General features: G+C 46.2%; 1 protein-coding gene across 6 annotated transcripts in view; it reads right to left on the bottom strand.

Annotated features, from left to right (window-relative positions):
* GSG1L (GSG1 like) overlaps window positions 1-17,140 on the bottom strand; it is a 274,733-nt gene that overhangs the window by 165,505 nt on the left and 92,088 nt on the right. For all 6 annotated transcript variants that reach the window (XM_074026828.1, XM_045383081.3, XM_045383082.3 and 3 more), the window contains exon 2: window positions 9,966-10,013. In XM_074026828.1, the coding sequence (XP_073882929.1) occupies window positions 9,966-10,013 (48 nt within the window). The remainder of the gene's footprint in view (window positions 1-9,965; window positions 10,014-17,140) is intronic.

Genomic DNA, 17,140 nt, shown 5'->3' on the forward strand with positions numbered 1-17,140 from the left:
TCCCAGCACTTCGGGAGGCCAAGGCGGGCAGGTCACTTGAAGTCAGGAGTTCGAGACCAGCCTGGCCAACATGGTTGAAACCTCACCTCCACTAAAAATACAAAAATTAGCCAGGCATGGTGGTGCATGCCTGTAATCCCAGGTACTCGGAAGGCTGAGGCAAGAGAATTGCTGGTACCCAGGAGGCAGAGGCTGCAGTGAGCAGAGATAGCACCACCGCACTCCAGCCTGGGCAACAGAGCAAGACTATAGCCCGAAAAAACAAACAAACAAACAAACAAAGATATTTATGAAACAAAAGAAACTGAACTTGTCAAATAATTGAATTTGGAAAGAGTTGAGGTGACCTTCTGGTTCCTGGCTTGGGAATCAGAGCAGATAATGGTGAAGACAGGACAATGGATAAAGAAGGGTGAAGTGTTTTCTATTGTGGACCAGCTGAGTTTGCAGTCCCTGGGGACACTCAGGAGGAAGTGTCCAGGAGGCAGTTGGAGGTGGAATCTAGAGCTCAGGAGAAAGACCTGGATTTACAAAGTCAAACCTGGGATTGAACATGGGACTGAACCAAAGGCCACTGCTCTCTTTCAATACCGCCAATCATTACAGTTAAGGAATAAGAAAGTCATAAATCCTCAGAACAAAGAGGATATGACAGGAGATAACAATAGAAAAAAAAAGATGGCAGCAACATTTTAAAAGCTAGAAATTTCATGGACAGCTGGTTAATGACTTAGCAGATAGGAGAAGGCTGGAAGTTGACTATCTGCATGGAGGAAGCCAGAGGAAACTTCAGAAAATCCTTGGAATGGAGGAACCAGGCCCAGCTGAGCTCCATACTGAAAACCAAGAATTAAGTGAAAGTCTACATATGTGCCACTGAGATACCTCCCAGGCCCCCCATTTGATTCCCAGAATGCTGGTGGCTGAGTTTATTAGTACACTGGAGATGGGAGAGTTCCTCTTGCAGGACACTGATCAGTGATAGAGAAAAAGCCTCGTGACAGTGGGTATGGGTTGCCCAGATGAACTTTTTGTTTTGTTTCATTTTGTTTTTGAGACAAGGTCTTGCCCTGACACCCAGGCTGGAGTGCAGTGGTACAATCCTAGCTCACTGCAGCCTTGAACTCCCCAGCTCAAGTAATCCTCCCACTTCAGCCTTCTAAGTAGCTGGGACTGCAGGTGCACACCACCATGTCCAGCTAATTTTATTTTTAAATTTTTTGTAGAGACAGGGGTCTCACTATGTCACCCAGGCTGGTCTGGAACTCCTGGCCTCAAGCAATCCTCCTGCCTCAGCCTCCCAAAAGTGCTGAGATCACAAACGTGAGCCATCATGAACTTTCTGGATGAGGGATTTATAACCCAGATGATTGGGAAGTCCATTGGCCAATATTCTCCCCATTTCCACTGCACCTTGGCCTTCAAAATAGTAAGTTCGCACCTCACTCTTAAACATGAACATCAGATGTTTAAGGAAAACAATATAAAAGACAGAGGTTGAAATTAAAATAAAATAGGCAAAAGAACTTGGAAGAAACAGAGACATTAAAGGATAGAGAAGCAAACTTAAAAAAAATTAATATCCTTGGAGAAATATGAGAAGATATTGTGTCCATAAAACAAAATCAGGAGACTATAAAAAGAGAACATTCCTATAACAAGAAAAAGCTCTTAAAATTAAAACTATGACTATAGAAATGTTAAAAGTAGAGTGGCTGATTGAAAGATAAAAACTGAATAAATATCTGAGGAATAAATAAAAAAGCAAACAAAAATGAAAATGGAAAATAAAAAAAGTGAGAACAGAAAATAAGATATTAAAAGCTTCCAGAGAGGGGAAAATAATCAGATCACACAAAAGGATCAGAATAACATTGAACTTCTCAACAACACTGGAGTCTGGAAGACAAGGGAGAGGCCAATCCTTTCCAAATTTTGTGGGAAAATTATTTCCAACTTAAAATATTATACCCAGCAAAGCATCTAGTCAAGTGTGACAGAGGAATAAAAACAACATGAGACATAAAGGGTCTCAACCATGCTCTGTTTCTCAGGAAGTTACTGGAAGATATTTTTCCTCAAAATGAGGAAGTAACCCAGAAAGAATACTACCTGGGATTCAGGAAGCACTGGAGCCAACACGAGAGAGGGGAGGAAATTTCAAAATAATGGTAAAAAGGGCTTCCAGAATGACGGCCCTAGATAATCATTGAGTCAAAATGGGGCTGGAGGTCAAAAGACTCCATAGGAGAAGAGGAACGAACGAAGGAAGGAAGGAAGGAAGGAAGGAAGGAAGGAAGGAAGGAAGGAAGGAAGGAAGGAAGGAAGGCAGGAAGGAAGGAAGGAAGGAAGGAAGGAAGGAAGGAAGGAAGGAAGGAAGGAAGAGGGGAAGGGGGGAGGTGGGGAAGGAAGGAAGGGAGGAAGGGAGGGAGGGAGAGAGGGATGGAAAGGAGGAAGTGTTACTATAATTAGTCAGTTGTCTTTGAAGACATTGAGCGAACATTTACAGATTTGCCAATAATTTGCAAAAAGGATGAACAGTTTTCTTTTGAAACTAGAAAGTTTAATGATAGTTGGTTAACTGGAAGGTTTCATGATAGTTAATAGTTATCCATTTTTAACCAGAAAGTTGGCCAAAGGCTGTACACATAAAATAGTTCTTCAATCTCAGAACAGGAAGAAGTAATAGACCATTTAGCAGCCTGATGCTAACCAGGTTACAGATGAATATTCAAATATTTAGGTCACTTTGGGAGAAATAAAGATCCTGACAATGACCAGGGGAGACCTTGACAAGCAAATTAATGAGTCTCACACTCATGACCAGAAATCCAGCCAGACTGGCCCCAGCTGCCACCCATCCTTGAGACCTATGGTCAAAGTCCAGGTGTGGTCACTTAAATTATTGATCAGCAAATGTTCACTCCAAACACCCCACCCATTCCTCCATGTGAGCAGTATACTTCTTGCCCCATTGATGTTGGACTTGGCCATGGGACTGGCTGTGGCCAATGGCATGTTGGTGGATATGATCCAAACAAAGGTTTAAAATGTGCTTGTGCAGTTGGCTCCCCATCGTGCATTTCTCTCATTACCATGAAAAAATCTCCCCCAAGCACCTACTATCTCCTCTACCTGAACAGACACAAATGGGGCAGATTGAGCCCAGCCTATATCCTGGAACCAAGCCTTCCAACATGAGCTAAACCCAAGAAAACCCACAGATGGCCGGGCGCGGTGGCTCAAGCCTGTAATCCCAGCACTTTGGGAGGCCGAGATGGGTGGATCACAAGGTCAGGAGATTGAGACCATCCTGGCTAACCCGGTGAAACCCCGTCTCTACTAAAAAATACAAAAAACTAGCCGGGTGAGGTGGCGGGCGCCTGTAGTCCCAGCTACTCGGGAGGCTGAGGCAGGAGAATGGCGTGAACCCCGGAGGCGGAGCTTGCAGTGAGCTGAGATCCGGCCACTGCACTCCAGCCTGGGTGACAGAGCGAGACCCCGTCTCAAAAAAAAAAAAAGAAAAAAAAGAAAACCCACAGACATGTGAGAAAAAAAAAATGGTGAGAATGCCACTGAGCTGTGTGATAGCTCATTACACAACATTACTGTGCGTCTCACTGACCAATGCACCAGGTTTTAAGATTATCCTGTGGGTCGCAATTACTTGGTAGGAGACTCTTGCCCTAGTGAATAAATGACTGAGGTTTTGAGAGACAAAGGAAGCCTTGAGGAGGAAGACAAGGAAGTAGGAGAAACTTTTCTCTGCATGTTCAGTATCAAGTTCACAACATCAACTGGGTGCAGTGGCTCACGCCTGTAATCCCAGGACATTGGGAGGCCGAGGCAGTTGGATCACCTGAGGCCAGGAGGTCGAGACCAGCCTGGCTAACATGGCGAAACCCAGTCTCTACTAAAAATACAAAATAGCTGGACGTGGTGGCACACACCTGCAGTCCCAGCTACTTGGGAAGCTAAGTCAGGAGAATCGCTTGAACCCAGGAGGCAGAGGTTGCAGTGAGCCAAGATAGCACCACTGCACTCCAGCCTAGGTGACAGAGCAAGACTCCACCAAAAATAATAATAATAATAATTCATAACATGGAGGCATTGCTGTTGATCTGTGTTTGTACATTTCATCTTTGTAAGTTGCTCGGGCATCTTTGATCAGTTTCTTCTTCTCTGCCTGGCACAATCTACTGTGCAGACCTTTGTTATACTGCTTATTATACTGTCTTGCCAGTGGTACTCCAATGCTGAGCTAGGACTTGGAGGCCCAGAGGTAAATAAGAAATTATGCTACCCACCGAGGGCCCTGGGCTTGTGAGGGAGAGAGAGATGTGCACAAGTCACTGTTATTCAGCTACAAGACGACACAGAACACTCAAGTACAGTTCAGCTAGGGAGCCTGGTTTAAACACATGTCAATATACATGATAGTCCATGTTGCACTGCTATAAATACCTGAGGCTGGGTAATTTACAAAGAAGAGGTTTATTTGGCTCACAGTTCTGCAGGTTGTACAAGCATGGTGCCAGCATCTGCTTGGTTTCTGGTGAGGCTTCAGGAAGCTTTTACTCATGGTGGAAGATGGAGGGGGAGAAGGCATGTCACATGGCAAGAAACAGAGTGAGAAAGAGAGGGGAGGAGGTGCCAGGCTCTTCTAAATAGCCAGCTCCAGTGTGAACCAATGCAGTGAGAATTCAGTCACTACCAAGGGGAAGGTACCAAACCATTCACGAGAGATCCACCCCCATGACTCAGACTTCCCACTGGGCCCCACCTCCAGCATTGAAGGTCACAGTTCAAAATGAGATTTAGAGGGGACACAGTTCAAACTATATCAGTCACAGGCCAGGCATGGTGGCTTACTCCGGTAATCCCAGTACTTTGGAGGCCAAGGCGGGCAGATCCACCTGAGGTCAGAAGTTCAAGATCAGCCTGACCAACTTGGTGAAACCCTGTCTCTACTAAAAATACACAAATTAGCCGTGCATAGTGTTGAGTGCCTGTAATCCCAGCTACTTGGAAGGCTGAGGCAAGAGAATCGTTTGAACCGGGGAGGTGGAGGTTGCAGTGAGCCAAGATCATGCCACTGCACTCCAGCCTGGGCAACAAGAGACAAAAGTGAGACTCCATCTCAAAAAAAAAAAAAAAAAAAAAGACTATGTCAGTCACCATGCGATGGAATATCCTACACCTGTTTCAAGATAAGGATGAGTTCTGTGTACTGACATGAAAAACAATCCATGATTTTATGTATCAAATATATGTACGTACATACATGTGTGTGTATGTATACATTTTTTTCAAGAACTGTTAAACCAAACCATTCATATTAAATACCCAAGGGTGGGTTTATAAGAGACTTTCATCTGTAATTTACACACTTGGGGTTATCAAAATTTCTTTTTCTATTTTTTAAGATGGAATCTTGCTCTGTTGCCCAGGCTGGAGTGCAATGGCGCAATTTCGGCTCACTATAACCTCCACCTCCCAGTTCAAGCCATTCTCCTGCCTCAGCCTCCCAAGTAGCTGGGACTACAGGCGCATGCCACCATACCCAGTTAATTTTTGTATTTTTAGTGGAGACGGGGTTTCACCATGTTGGCCAGGATGGTCTCAAACTCCTGATCTCAGGTGATCTGCCCGCCTCAACCTCCCAAAGTGCTAGGATTACAGGCATGAGCCACCGCACCTGGCCAGGGTTGTTAAAATTTCTATAACAAATGTGTATAATCATGACACTGTGATATAATAAAATAAAAACCATATATTTGATCTCATGGTTCCTGGCAAACAGCTACTAAAGCCCTTGAAACCTCTGGAGTGATGAGAGTGTCTTACGTGTGCTAATGAACTGGCTGGTGGTTGGGGTTTCCTAGGTAGCTTCAGGATAGGGGTTCACTTGTCCAGGCGCAGTGGCTCATGCCTGTAATCCCAACACTTTGGGAGTCCGATGCAGGAGCATCGCTTGAGTCCAGGAGTTTGAGACCAGTCTGGGCAACATGAGGAAACCCCGTCTCTACTAATAATACAAAAAAAAAAAAAAAAAGAAAATTAGCTGGGCATGGTGGCGCACACCCGTAATCCCAGCTACCCGGGAGGCTGAGGCTGGAGAATCACTTGAACCTGGGAGGTGGAGGTTACAGTGAGCCAAGATCGTACCCCTGCACTCCAGCCTGGGCAACAGAGTGAGACTGTGCCAAGAAAAGAAGAGACAAGACGAGACGAGATGAGATTAGATGAGAAGAGATGAAAAGAGACGAGAAGAGAGAAAGAGAAAGAAAGAAAGAGAGAAAGAGAGAAAAAGAAAGAAAGAAAGAAAGAAAGAAAGAAAGAAAGAAAGAAAGAAAGAAAGAAAGAAAGAAAGGAAAGAAAGGAAAGAAAGAAAGAGAGAGAGAGAAAGAGCAGAAGGGAGGAAGGGAGAAAGGGAGAAAGAAAGAAAAAGTGACCATTTGGGCACCAGGCTAGGGAGTGTTGGTGTGCACCTGCAGTCCCAGCTACTCAGGAGGCTGAGGCAGAAGGATTGCTTGAGCCCAAGAGTTCAAGGCTGCAGTGAGCTATGATCGCACCACTGCACTACAGATTGGGCAACAGAGCAAGACCCCATCTCAAAATATAAAATAAAGATCATAAAGGATACCAAGCAAATCAGGGGGCAATAATGAAAGAAGGTAACCACTTACAAGATTGTGGCAGGAATCCAGATTTTAAAAATGGTTGTGGTTTAGGTTAGCATAAAACAAAAAAGACATTTCCCATGTAAAACACAAAACTAGAATAGTCAGGCAAACGAAGAAAAATGTGTGATGCTATGGTAAGAAACTGATGACAGACAAATATTTTGCCAGGAGGGAGAGGGTAGGTGAACAGGGGACAAGAGGGTATTGGAGAAAATGGGAATGGGGAAGTGGCATTTGAGAAGAGCCTGGAAATCTTGAAATCATGCCCACCGTTTGCCAGGTAGCGGGAGCTGGAGGCAGGAAGGGAAGCACTCACCGGACCTCAGCTGATAAAGCGGGTACAGATATCCCCCAGGCCTCAGAAGCCCTAAGCTTTTCAGCAGGAGAACCAGGCATTTAAGAGCCAGACTGTTCAGGTTCAAATCCCAGTTCCCCCATTTTCCAGCTGTGTGGTCGCTCTGTGCCTCAGTTTCCTCCCCTGTAAAAGGAGGATTATAGGAGCCAACGTGTGCCAAGTTCTCAGCATAGCACCTGGCACACAGTAAGTACAATATGAAAGTCAGTTAGGGCCAGTGTCGTGATTAGCATATGTGGCAGATCAGAAAGATATCAGGAGGGAGGTCCCAGAGGGAGCCGGTGCAGGAGCCATAACCTAAGGAAAGAGTATTCATTGGGTGAGAACACAGCTGGGTGTGGACATCCAACTCTGCACTCCCAGTGTGGCTGGGAACAAGTCCCTCGTCTCTCTGGCTTCGGATTCTTCTGTGAAACGGAGAAGCTGAGTGTGGTGGGGAGAAAATGGATGGGTCTGAGGGTGTCATGTTACTGCCGGTGTCTACTGGAAGGGCTGGGCCCGTATACATGGGGAGAGGCCACATGGGCTGCCTTGGACCAATGGCTGCCAACCCCAAGCGAGAGCTACAGTGTTTGAGAGACAGCGAGTACATGAAAATCATTCAGCACCTCAGTGGCAAAGCCAGCCCACTCAGCCTCCTTGTAAACATTTTTATATACACAGCCAGAAGGTTCTCAGCGTGGCTGCCAAGCCCTAAAAGTAAAATCACAAGGCCAGTAAAACACAAAGATACGACCTCTTTGGGGCTCTTGTAAAAGCAGCAAAATAAAGGCCTGATGCCTTCTGGAGGCGCACAGGCCACCCACCTGCCACTGTACACAGACATGCACACACACACGTACTCACATTCACACATGCACTCACACGGGCACATAACCCGTGTGTGCTCACCCTAGAACGCACCTGTGCTTATGCACACATGGGCACACAAGGCACCTGCACTCACATATGCACGCATGTGTGTATGCATGTGTACACGCCCCCATGCCCACATTCACACACCCTCACCCTGCTCATCCACAGGCATGCATGCGTACACACACATAGCAGCATCTGCTCGTGCACACGCACGCTCACCCTCACCCGGGACACATGCATACATGCATGTACACACACACAGGCCCTGCTTTCTGGAAGCCAGATTTGGAGCAAAGTTGACCCAGGAGCTCCAAGGCCTTGGGAATTATGGGATGCACATCCCAGAGGGCTGCAGACAGTGGAGAGGTGTGAAGCGCGGGCCTGGATTTCACCCAGCTCTGCCCCTCATGAGGTGTGAGACCTAAGTGACTTCATCTCTCTAAGTCTTGGTTTCCTCATCTGTCAGGTGGCAGTGAAAATGACAGCCCCTTCCTCACGGGGTTGTGGGGAGGTTTCTCAGTTGATGCTTGTAATGTGCTTGGCACTGTATCCGGCACATAGTAACTGTTCAACAAATAGCAGCCATGCAGTGGTCGTATTATTGTATTTTCCAGTGATCTCAATTTGGAAGCTGTGGCTTAAGCTGCACAGCAAAATGTTTCAGAGATGGCCATATATAGCAATTAAACAGGACACAGCCATGGGGACATCAAAGAAATGGAGGAGGCGGTCCTGACTGTCGAGAGGGGGTAGGGAGTCCTTGTCGCTTTCTGGGAACTGAGGGCCCAGTGGGTTCCCTGTCTCTTGCCCCTCAACTTCACCAGCTCCACTTGATTGGAGCGCTCCAAGGAGACGGTGTCTGCAAAATAGAATGTCACCAGCTTCTGGAACACGTGGTGCCCTTCTGCCTCAGTTTCCCCTCCCTGACTCCCAAGCCCAGAGCCCTCTCTTAATCTCCAGGCTATCTGAAGAGACATGCTTACCTGTTTCACTCTTGGCAGCCTATCTCCTGGGTGGCAGAGGGTAGGCAGGTGGGGAGGCAGCCACACTCCCCCATGTCCCTAAGGCAAGCTCTCCTCCTGTGTCCATTCTCTCATTCTTCCACAATAACAAAATCCCTGACTTTCATCTAGGCACAGCATTGCCCAGGATAAAGACATTTCCCAGCCTCCCTTCCAGTTGGGTGTGACCATGTGACTAGTTCTGGTCAAGGAGATATATGCCGGTGTTGTAGGATAACTTCTGGGAACCTTAGAGTTTGCCCTTCCTGCATCCTGCTGCCTGGAATGCAGATGCAATGACTGGTGCTCTGGCAGCCATCTTAGACCATGAAGAAAAAGGAAATGGGACAACAGAGAGGGCAGCAGGGGCCAGGATCCTGAGGACTTCATGGAGCAGACCTACCTTGGATTGCCTACTTCCAAACTTTTACAAAAGATAAATTTCTCCATTGAAATCAGTTATTTAGGGTCACTATTACTTGCAACTAAACCTAATCCTGACTGCTATCCCCCTACTCAAGCTGTGCCCTGCTCCTGATAATCCAGTCACTGCCTTGCACAGCTCTGAACATCTCTGTGGGCTCAGAGCCTCTGCTGTCAGGCTCTGAACACCACTGAGACCTCTCTAGATGGTAGCATCCAATCAGACTGGCCCTCCCCACACCTGTGAGATGACAAAGGCCAGGCACCTGGCTTCCCTCCTCTAAGGTCAAATCCTACAACTGGAGGCAAACCCCAACACCGGTCTTGCCTGAACCAAACGTCCACACCCCCATCATCCCTCCCACAGTCCCAGCATGCACTGGACGGAATGGAAGGGTGGTGACCCTCAGGACTACTCCGTCAGGCAGGGAGGGCAGGCAGTCCCCATTCACCAACCTCTCCCACTCTACTGAGAGCTCAAGAAACTCAGGGCTTTGCAACAGGGTGTCTGGCTTCCAGGACCCTGTTGCCCAGGGATGCTGAAGGAGACGCTTTGTCATAGGGCTTTGGGGAGCCACCAAGGCAGGAAAGATGTCCCCAGAGAGGGCGGAGCTGCCACAGCTGAGCTGGGGCCACACTCACCTTTCTCCGACGCCGGGGCCAGGTCAATGAAGCTGCGACATTTTTCACCTTTGAAAAGAAGAGAAGCGTTTTCAGAATGTGAGAGGACACGTGGGCTTCCGAGGTTTGCCTGCCCCCGTCCCACGAGCCCTGGAGCAAGCCAGTGTCTCTGACCCAAGCCCAGTGACATCTTTCTCCAACCCTGATTCCTAGACGCCCAACGTCCCAGGAGCGTGGATGGCGAAACTGCCAACTCTCCCACCTCCTGACCCCATCCATCCAGGCCCATTGCTTCCACCTCGGCGATAGCAACTGGGTCCCCTTCCACAGCCTCCCCCCAGAATCCACGCTGCTCCACACTGGCCTCCCCGGGCCTCCACTCTGGCCCCTCTCCAATTCATTCTCCACGCTGCAGCTGAAGGGGTCATTTCAAAACACAGCTCTGATCACATCCAACACAGGCCCACACACAGCTTGCTCCTGTTTGAAACTCTTCGATGACTTCCCAAAGGAGAAAGTTCAAATTCCCATATGTGGACCCAGAATAGGCCTTGACTGGCCTGTCCACCCACTGCCCTCTCCCTCTGCCCCCGTTCCGGGTACACCCCTGTGCAGCCCCCACACCATGGCTTTGTACATGCTATTCCCCGCCTGGAACACACTCCCGCTGTTGACTCTCACAGCACCTTGGTTTTCTACGGGGCGCGGTCACCGTCCTGAGTCTGCCTCTGCATGTCGTCCCGAGTGCAAGTTAGTCGCACTGAGATGATAACTTACTGAAAGAGAGTGTGCTGGCCAGGCACGGTAGCTCACACCTGTAATCCCAACACTTTGGGAGGCTGAGGCGGGCGGATCACCTGAGGTCAGGAGTTTGAGACCAGCCTGGCCAACTCGGTGAAACCCCATCTCTACTAAAAATATAAAAATTAGCTGGGCGTAGTGGCAGGCGCCTGTAATCCCAGCAACTTGGGAGGCTGAAGCAGGAGAATCGCTTGAACCCAGGAGGCGGAGGTTGCAGTGAACCGAGATCGTGCCATTGCACTCAAGGCTGGGGGACAAGAGTGAGACTTTGTCTCAAAAAAAAAAGAGAGAGTGTGCTGACTTGGCCAAGAACTGGAAGGGAGGATTTAAAAGAAAGAAAAGAAAGTGGTGTGCTAGAGTGGATGGATTTTGAACAAATTGCTTTACACTTTCTTTACTGTTACATTGTTTCCTCAAAGGCTAGAGGGAGGGAAATTCAATGTGCAGATCATACTTTGGGAGGCTGAGGCGGGCGGATCAAGAAGTCAAGAGATGGAGCCCATCCTGGCCAACATGGTGAAACCCCGTCTCTACTAAAAATACAAAAATTAGCTCGGTGTGGTGGCACGCATCTGTAGTCCCAGCTACTCAAGAGGCTAAAGCAGGAGAATCACTTGAACCTGGGAGGTGGAGGCTGCAGTGAGCCATGATCGCACCACTGCAATCCAGCCTGGGCAACACAGCAAGACTCCGTCTCAAAAAAAAAAGTGCAGAGCAGCATCCACAGCCACATTGAGGCATTGGTGGGCTTTGGGCCATTTTGCCTTAATGAGCCCCTTCCTAAATAAAAACTAAATAATTAATTAAAAATTGTTGTATTTATACATCGTGGATAGCACAATTGTTGTATTTATCAATTGTGGATAGCAGCACTAGCCAAGATTTGGAAGCATCCTAAGCATCAACAGATGAATGGATAAAGAAAATGTGGTACATACACACAATGAAGTACTATTCAGCCATAAAAAAGAATGAGATGCTATCATTTGCAACCACATGGATGGAACTGGAGGTCATTATGTTAAGTGAAATAAGCCAGGCACAGAAAGCCAAACTTTACATGTTCTCACTTATTTGTGGGATCTAAAAAACAAATCAATTGAATTCATGGACATAGAGAGTAGAAGGTGGTTACCAGAGGCTGGGAAGGGTAGTAGGGGATTGGGGGGGCAGTGGGGATGCTTAATAGGTACAAAAAAATAGTTAGAAAGAATGAATAAGACCTACTATTTGCTAGCACAGCAGGGTGACTGTAGACAATAATAACTTAACTGTATATTTTTAAATAACTAAAAGAGTGTAATTGAATTGTTCGCCTGTGTCAAAATATCTCATGTGCCCCATAAATATATTCACCTACTAAATACCCACAAAAATTAAATATTTTATTTTGTTTTATTTTATTTTATTTTATTTGAGACAAAGTCTCACTCTGTTGCCCAGGCTGGAGTGCAGTGGTGCAATCTTGGCTCACTGCAACCTCCGCCTCCTGGGTTCAAGCAATTCTCCTGCCTCAGCCTCCCAAGTAGCTGGAATTACGGGCACCCACCACCATGCCCAGCTAATTTTTGTATTTTTAGTAGCGATGGCGTTTCTCCATGTTGTCCAAGCTGTCTCGCACTCCTGACTTCAAGCAATCCGCCTCAGCATCCCAAAATGCTGGGATTACAGGCATGGGCCACTGCGCCCAGCCAAAAATTTTAAATTTAAATAAAATTTAATTTAACTTAAAAATAATTTTAAAATTATGTTTTATAGTCACATTGGTATAGAGATGAATATACAATATTACTATTAAATATTAAACATTTTCTTCACCTAAAAGTTTCCTTTTCTTCTTCTGAACTTTCTACTTCTTCTAGACCCTTTCTTACAAATAGAAGCTCACAGGGGACTTGGCTTACACATACATTAATGTCTATTTCCCCCAGCAAGCTGCAAGCTCTGTGAGGACAGGGGCCAAGTCTACACTGCATCCCCAGCTAGTAAATGGCACCTCCATCCCCAGGTGCTCAGGCCAAAACCCTGGTGCCATCTTTATCTCATTTGTGTCTCTAGCTTCCCAAAGCATCTGGCGTCCAGCCACTTCCCGCCACCTCCGCTGGTCCAGCCACCATCGGTTCCCACCTGGATCACTGCAGTAGCCTCTACACTGGTCTGTCTGTTTCTGCCCCATCCTCACAGTGACCAGAAGCATCCTGATATAACCTAAAACAGATTATGTCCCTTTTCTGCTCAGAACCCTCCCAGCATTCCCAGCTCACCCCAAGTTAGAGCCTAAGTCCTCGCTGTAGCCTGCAAGATCCCCTGTGATCTGTCTCTCCATCACTACCCTGACCTCTTTCCCTCCTGTCTTCCCTCTCGCTCACTCCACTCCTGTCATTTTGGTCTCCTTGCTGATCTTTGAACGTGCTGGACATTCTCCTGCCTCAGGGCCTTCGCACTGGCTGCCTCTGCTACCTGCAGCACTGTTCACTCGCACTGAGTGGTTTACTCCTCCTCTCCCTTATCATTTTTCTCAAATATTATCTTCCCAAGGAGGGCTTTCCATTTAATCTATCTAAAATTCCAAACGTCCCTCCCCTGACACGCTCCATCTCCCTTCTGGATGGATTCCTAACAGCTACGACAGAACCTGGGGTACAGTGACTGCTTAATAAATATTTTCCAACCAGCCTGAGCAAGAAAGCGAGACCCCATTTCTACAAAAAATTTAAAAATTAGCCAGATGTGGTGGCACGGGGCTGTAGTCCTGGCTACTGGGGAGGCTGAGGTAGGAGTATCATTTGAGTCCAGGATGTTGAGGCTGCAGTAAGCTGCACTCCACCCTGGGCAACAGAGCAAGACCCTGTCTAGGAAAAAGGAAACAAACAAACAATGTTGAAGGAATATATGAACAAATGAGCAAGCAAATGAACACACGAGTGAGTGAATGAATGAATGAATGAATGAATGAATGCCACTGAAACCTTACATCTACAAGAAGCTTCCCCTCTTCAGTCTTTCTTCCCAGGCCTCCCTGACAGTGCTGGCCACCAAGGATGCAGCACTGAGCAAATCATGGCCCAACCTCTAGACCTTTCTCACAAAGAGAGGGGGCGCACGCTGGACCTATGCTCACAAACACATTTTGTTTGACCTACACGGGATCATAAAAATAGGTAAATTGCTACCTACAAATTCAGATTTGTAATTTTCTCTGAAAGAATCAGAAGATCTGACTGTGCTGAGCCCGCAATCCCACACAGCAGCAATCACATGGGGCCGGGCAGCTGTGCCTCCTTTAGATAAGGCACCTGCAAGCTCTCTGGTTTGCCACAGTCCCCACCGCCCACTACTGCTCTGCCCCTAGCCTCACCTAAACCACCAAGATGGCCCCTGCGACGCTAGATTGGATAAACTCTAGGGTGAGTTTGCAACCCCTGGCTTCAGGATATTACTGCTGATCCCAACAAAGAGACAGATTGGGTCGAAATGGAACCAACATGGCCTGAAGAGTCAAAACGATCTAGAAGCTTTCAGCATTCTCAACTCATTTGTCTGCTTGGAGCTTCCTAAGTTCTCTGATAAGGTCTCTTGAAGCCCCTTTGGCCTCCTGAACCTCCTGCCAGCCCCATATCAATGCAGAGGCAGAGATGGAGGCAGCAGTGGGAGATGAGTCTGAGAAGGAAGGCAGGGGTCAGATCACAAAAGGTCTTAAGTGTTGAGACAAGGAGGTGCTTCCTCTCTTATTTATGTCACTCCTTCCAAAGAATCACGAGGCCACAGATGGGTGAACCCTGCTCTGTGGTTCCAGCATTCTGGCTTCCCCTGCCCCCGCCCCGTGCTCTGTACTGAGATGCAGGACTCACGCTTTCCATTACAGAAAAAGACAATAAGGCCCAGGGCAGCTGAGAGACCATCCTGGGCCACACAGCATGTTAGAGGTGCTCAGAGTATAGCCTACTGAAAGAGATGTTTGCTGACAGCCAAGAACTAGAAGGGAGGATTAAAATTAAAAAGTGTTGGTCAGGCACGGTGGTTCATGCCTATAACCCCAGCACTTTGGGAGGCCAGGGGGGAGGATCACTTGAGCCCAGGAGTTCGAAGCCAGACTGATCAACACGGAGAAACCCCATCTCTGATAAAAATACAAAAATTAGCTGGATGTGTTGGCATATGCCTGTAATCCCAGCTACTTGGGAGGCTGAGAAAGGAGAATCGCTTGAATCTGGTAGGGGGAGGTTGCAGTGAGCAGAGATCACGCCACTGCAGTCCAGCCTGGGTGACAGGGTGAGACTCCATCTCAAAAAAATTAAATTTAATTTAATTTAATTTAATTTAATTTAATTTAAAAATGCTGTGCTGAAGTGGATGGATTTTGAGTGAATTGTTTTAAACTTTCTGTAATGTTATATTGCTGGAATGGAGGAGATGTAATGGCCAAATTCAGACCAACACCCAAGGCCACATTAAAATGTTGGTGGGCCTTGCACACTTTTGCCTATTTGGGGCCCTTCTTAAACATAATAAGAAGAATTCTATTTTACAACCACATTGGCATAAAGATGAATATATTAAGTATTAAGCATTTTCTTCACCTAAAAGTTTATATTTTCTTCTGATTTTAAAATAAATTAGTTTTTTTCTTTTTTTTTTTTTTATTTTTAGAGATAAAGTCTTACTCTGTTGCCCAGACTGGAGTGCAGTGGCTCAATCATAGCTCACTGCAGCCTTGAACTCCTGGGTTCAAGTGATTCTCCTGCCTCAGCCTCCTGAGTAGCTGAGACCACAGGCACATACCACCACATCTGGCTAGTTTTTTAATTTTTTGTAGAGATGGGATTGCACTCTGTCACCCTGGCTGGTCTCAAATTCCTGAGCTCACGCAATTCTCCTGTGTCAGCCTCCCAAACTGCTGTGATTACAAGCATGATCCACCACGCCCAGCTCTAAATCCTTTTCATGGGCCCATAGAATTTTCATGGCCCTAAAACATTTTCATGGGCAAGGACTTTTATAGAAGTAGTCTAGGCCCTCCCTTCTGTGCCTCCTGAGCCTAAGGAAGATGCCAGCCTTCCTGCAGCAGGCCCCCAGCTCTCACCACCAACTGGGCACCTCAATAATATTTAAGATTTATGTGCTAGACATTTTCCCTTTTCTTTAACAATTTTATTGAGATATAATTCATATACTATGCAATTCATACATTCAAAGTATACAATTCAGCCGGGCATGGCGGCTCACGCCTGTAATCCCAACGTTTTGGGAGGCCGAGGTGGGTGGATCACTTGAGGTCAGGAGTTCGAGACCAGCCTGGCCAACACGGTGAAACCCCGTCTCTACTAAAAATACAAAAATTAGCCAGGCGTGGTGGCACATGCCCGTAATCCCAGCTACTCAGGAGGCTGAGGCAGGAGGATCACTTGAACCCAGGAGGTGGAGGTTGCAGTGAGCCGAGATCGCCCCACTGCACTTCTGCCTGGGCAACAGAGTAAGACTCAGTCTCAAAATAAATAAATAATTAATAAAAATAAACAAATAAAATAAAGTATACAATTCAATGGTTTTTAGTATACTGTTAGCATATTCACAACGCTGTGTGACCATCACCACAATCAATTTTAAAACATTTTCATCACCCTGAAAAGAAAGCTGTACCTATTAGCAGTCACTCATTTCCTGCAACCCTTCCACCCCCAAGGAAGAGCTCATCTGTTTTCTGTCTCTATAGATTCACCTAATCTGGTCATTTCATGTAAATGGAATCATACAATATTGTATGAGTCATATAAATGGAATCATAGAATACACTCAATATGATCATACAATATATGAAATACCATTTCATATAAATGGAATCATATAATCATACAATACAATCATATAATAATATTTTGTGACTACCTTCTTTCACTTAGAATAATGTGTTTAAGGACCAACCATCTTTGTAGCCTATGTTAGTAATGCATTTCTTTATACCACAGAAAAATATTACATGATGTGGATACCACCTTTTATTTATCCATTCATCAGATAATGGATGTTTGAATTTGTTTCCACATTTTAGTTATTTATGAACGTTCATGTACAAGTTTTTGTGTGGACAAGTTTTTGTTTCTCTTGGGTATATACCCAGGAATAAAATTGCTGGGTCATATGTAACTCTGTGTTTAACATTTTGAGAAATTGCAACACTATTTTCCAAAACAGATGCATCATTCTATGTTCCCATCAGCAACATATAAGGGTTCCAATTTCTCCATGTCTTCACCAACACTTGCTATTGTTCGTCTTTTTTTATTATGAGCATCCTTGCCAGTGCCATGCAGTATCTCACTGTGGTTTTAATTTGCATTTTCTTAATGACTAACAATGTTCAGCATCTTTTCATGCGCTTATTGGCCATTTCTATA

The sequence above is a fragment of the Macaca fascicularis genome, chromosome 20 (genome assembly GCF_037993035.2).
Source record: "Macaca fascicularis isolate 582-1 chromosome 20, T2T-MFA8v1.1".
Taxonomy (NCBI): domain Eukaryota; kingdom Metazoa; phylum Chordata; class Mammalia; order Primates; family Cercopithecidae; genus Macaca; species Macaca fascicularis.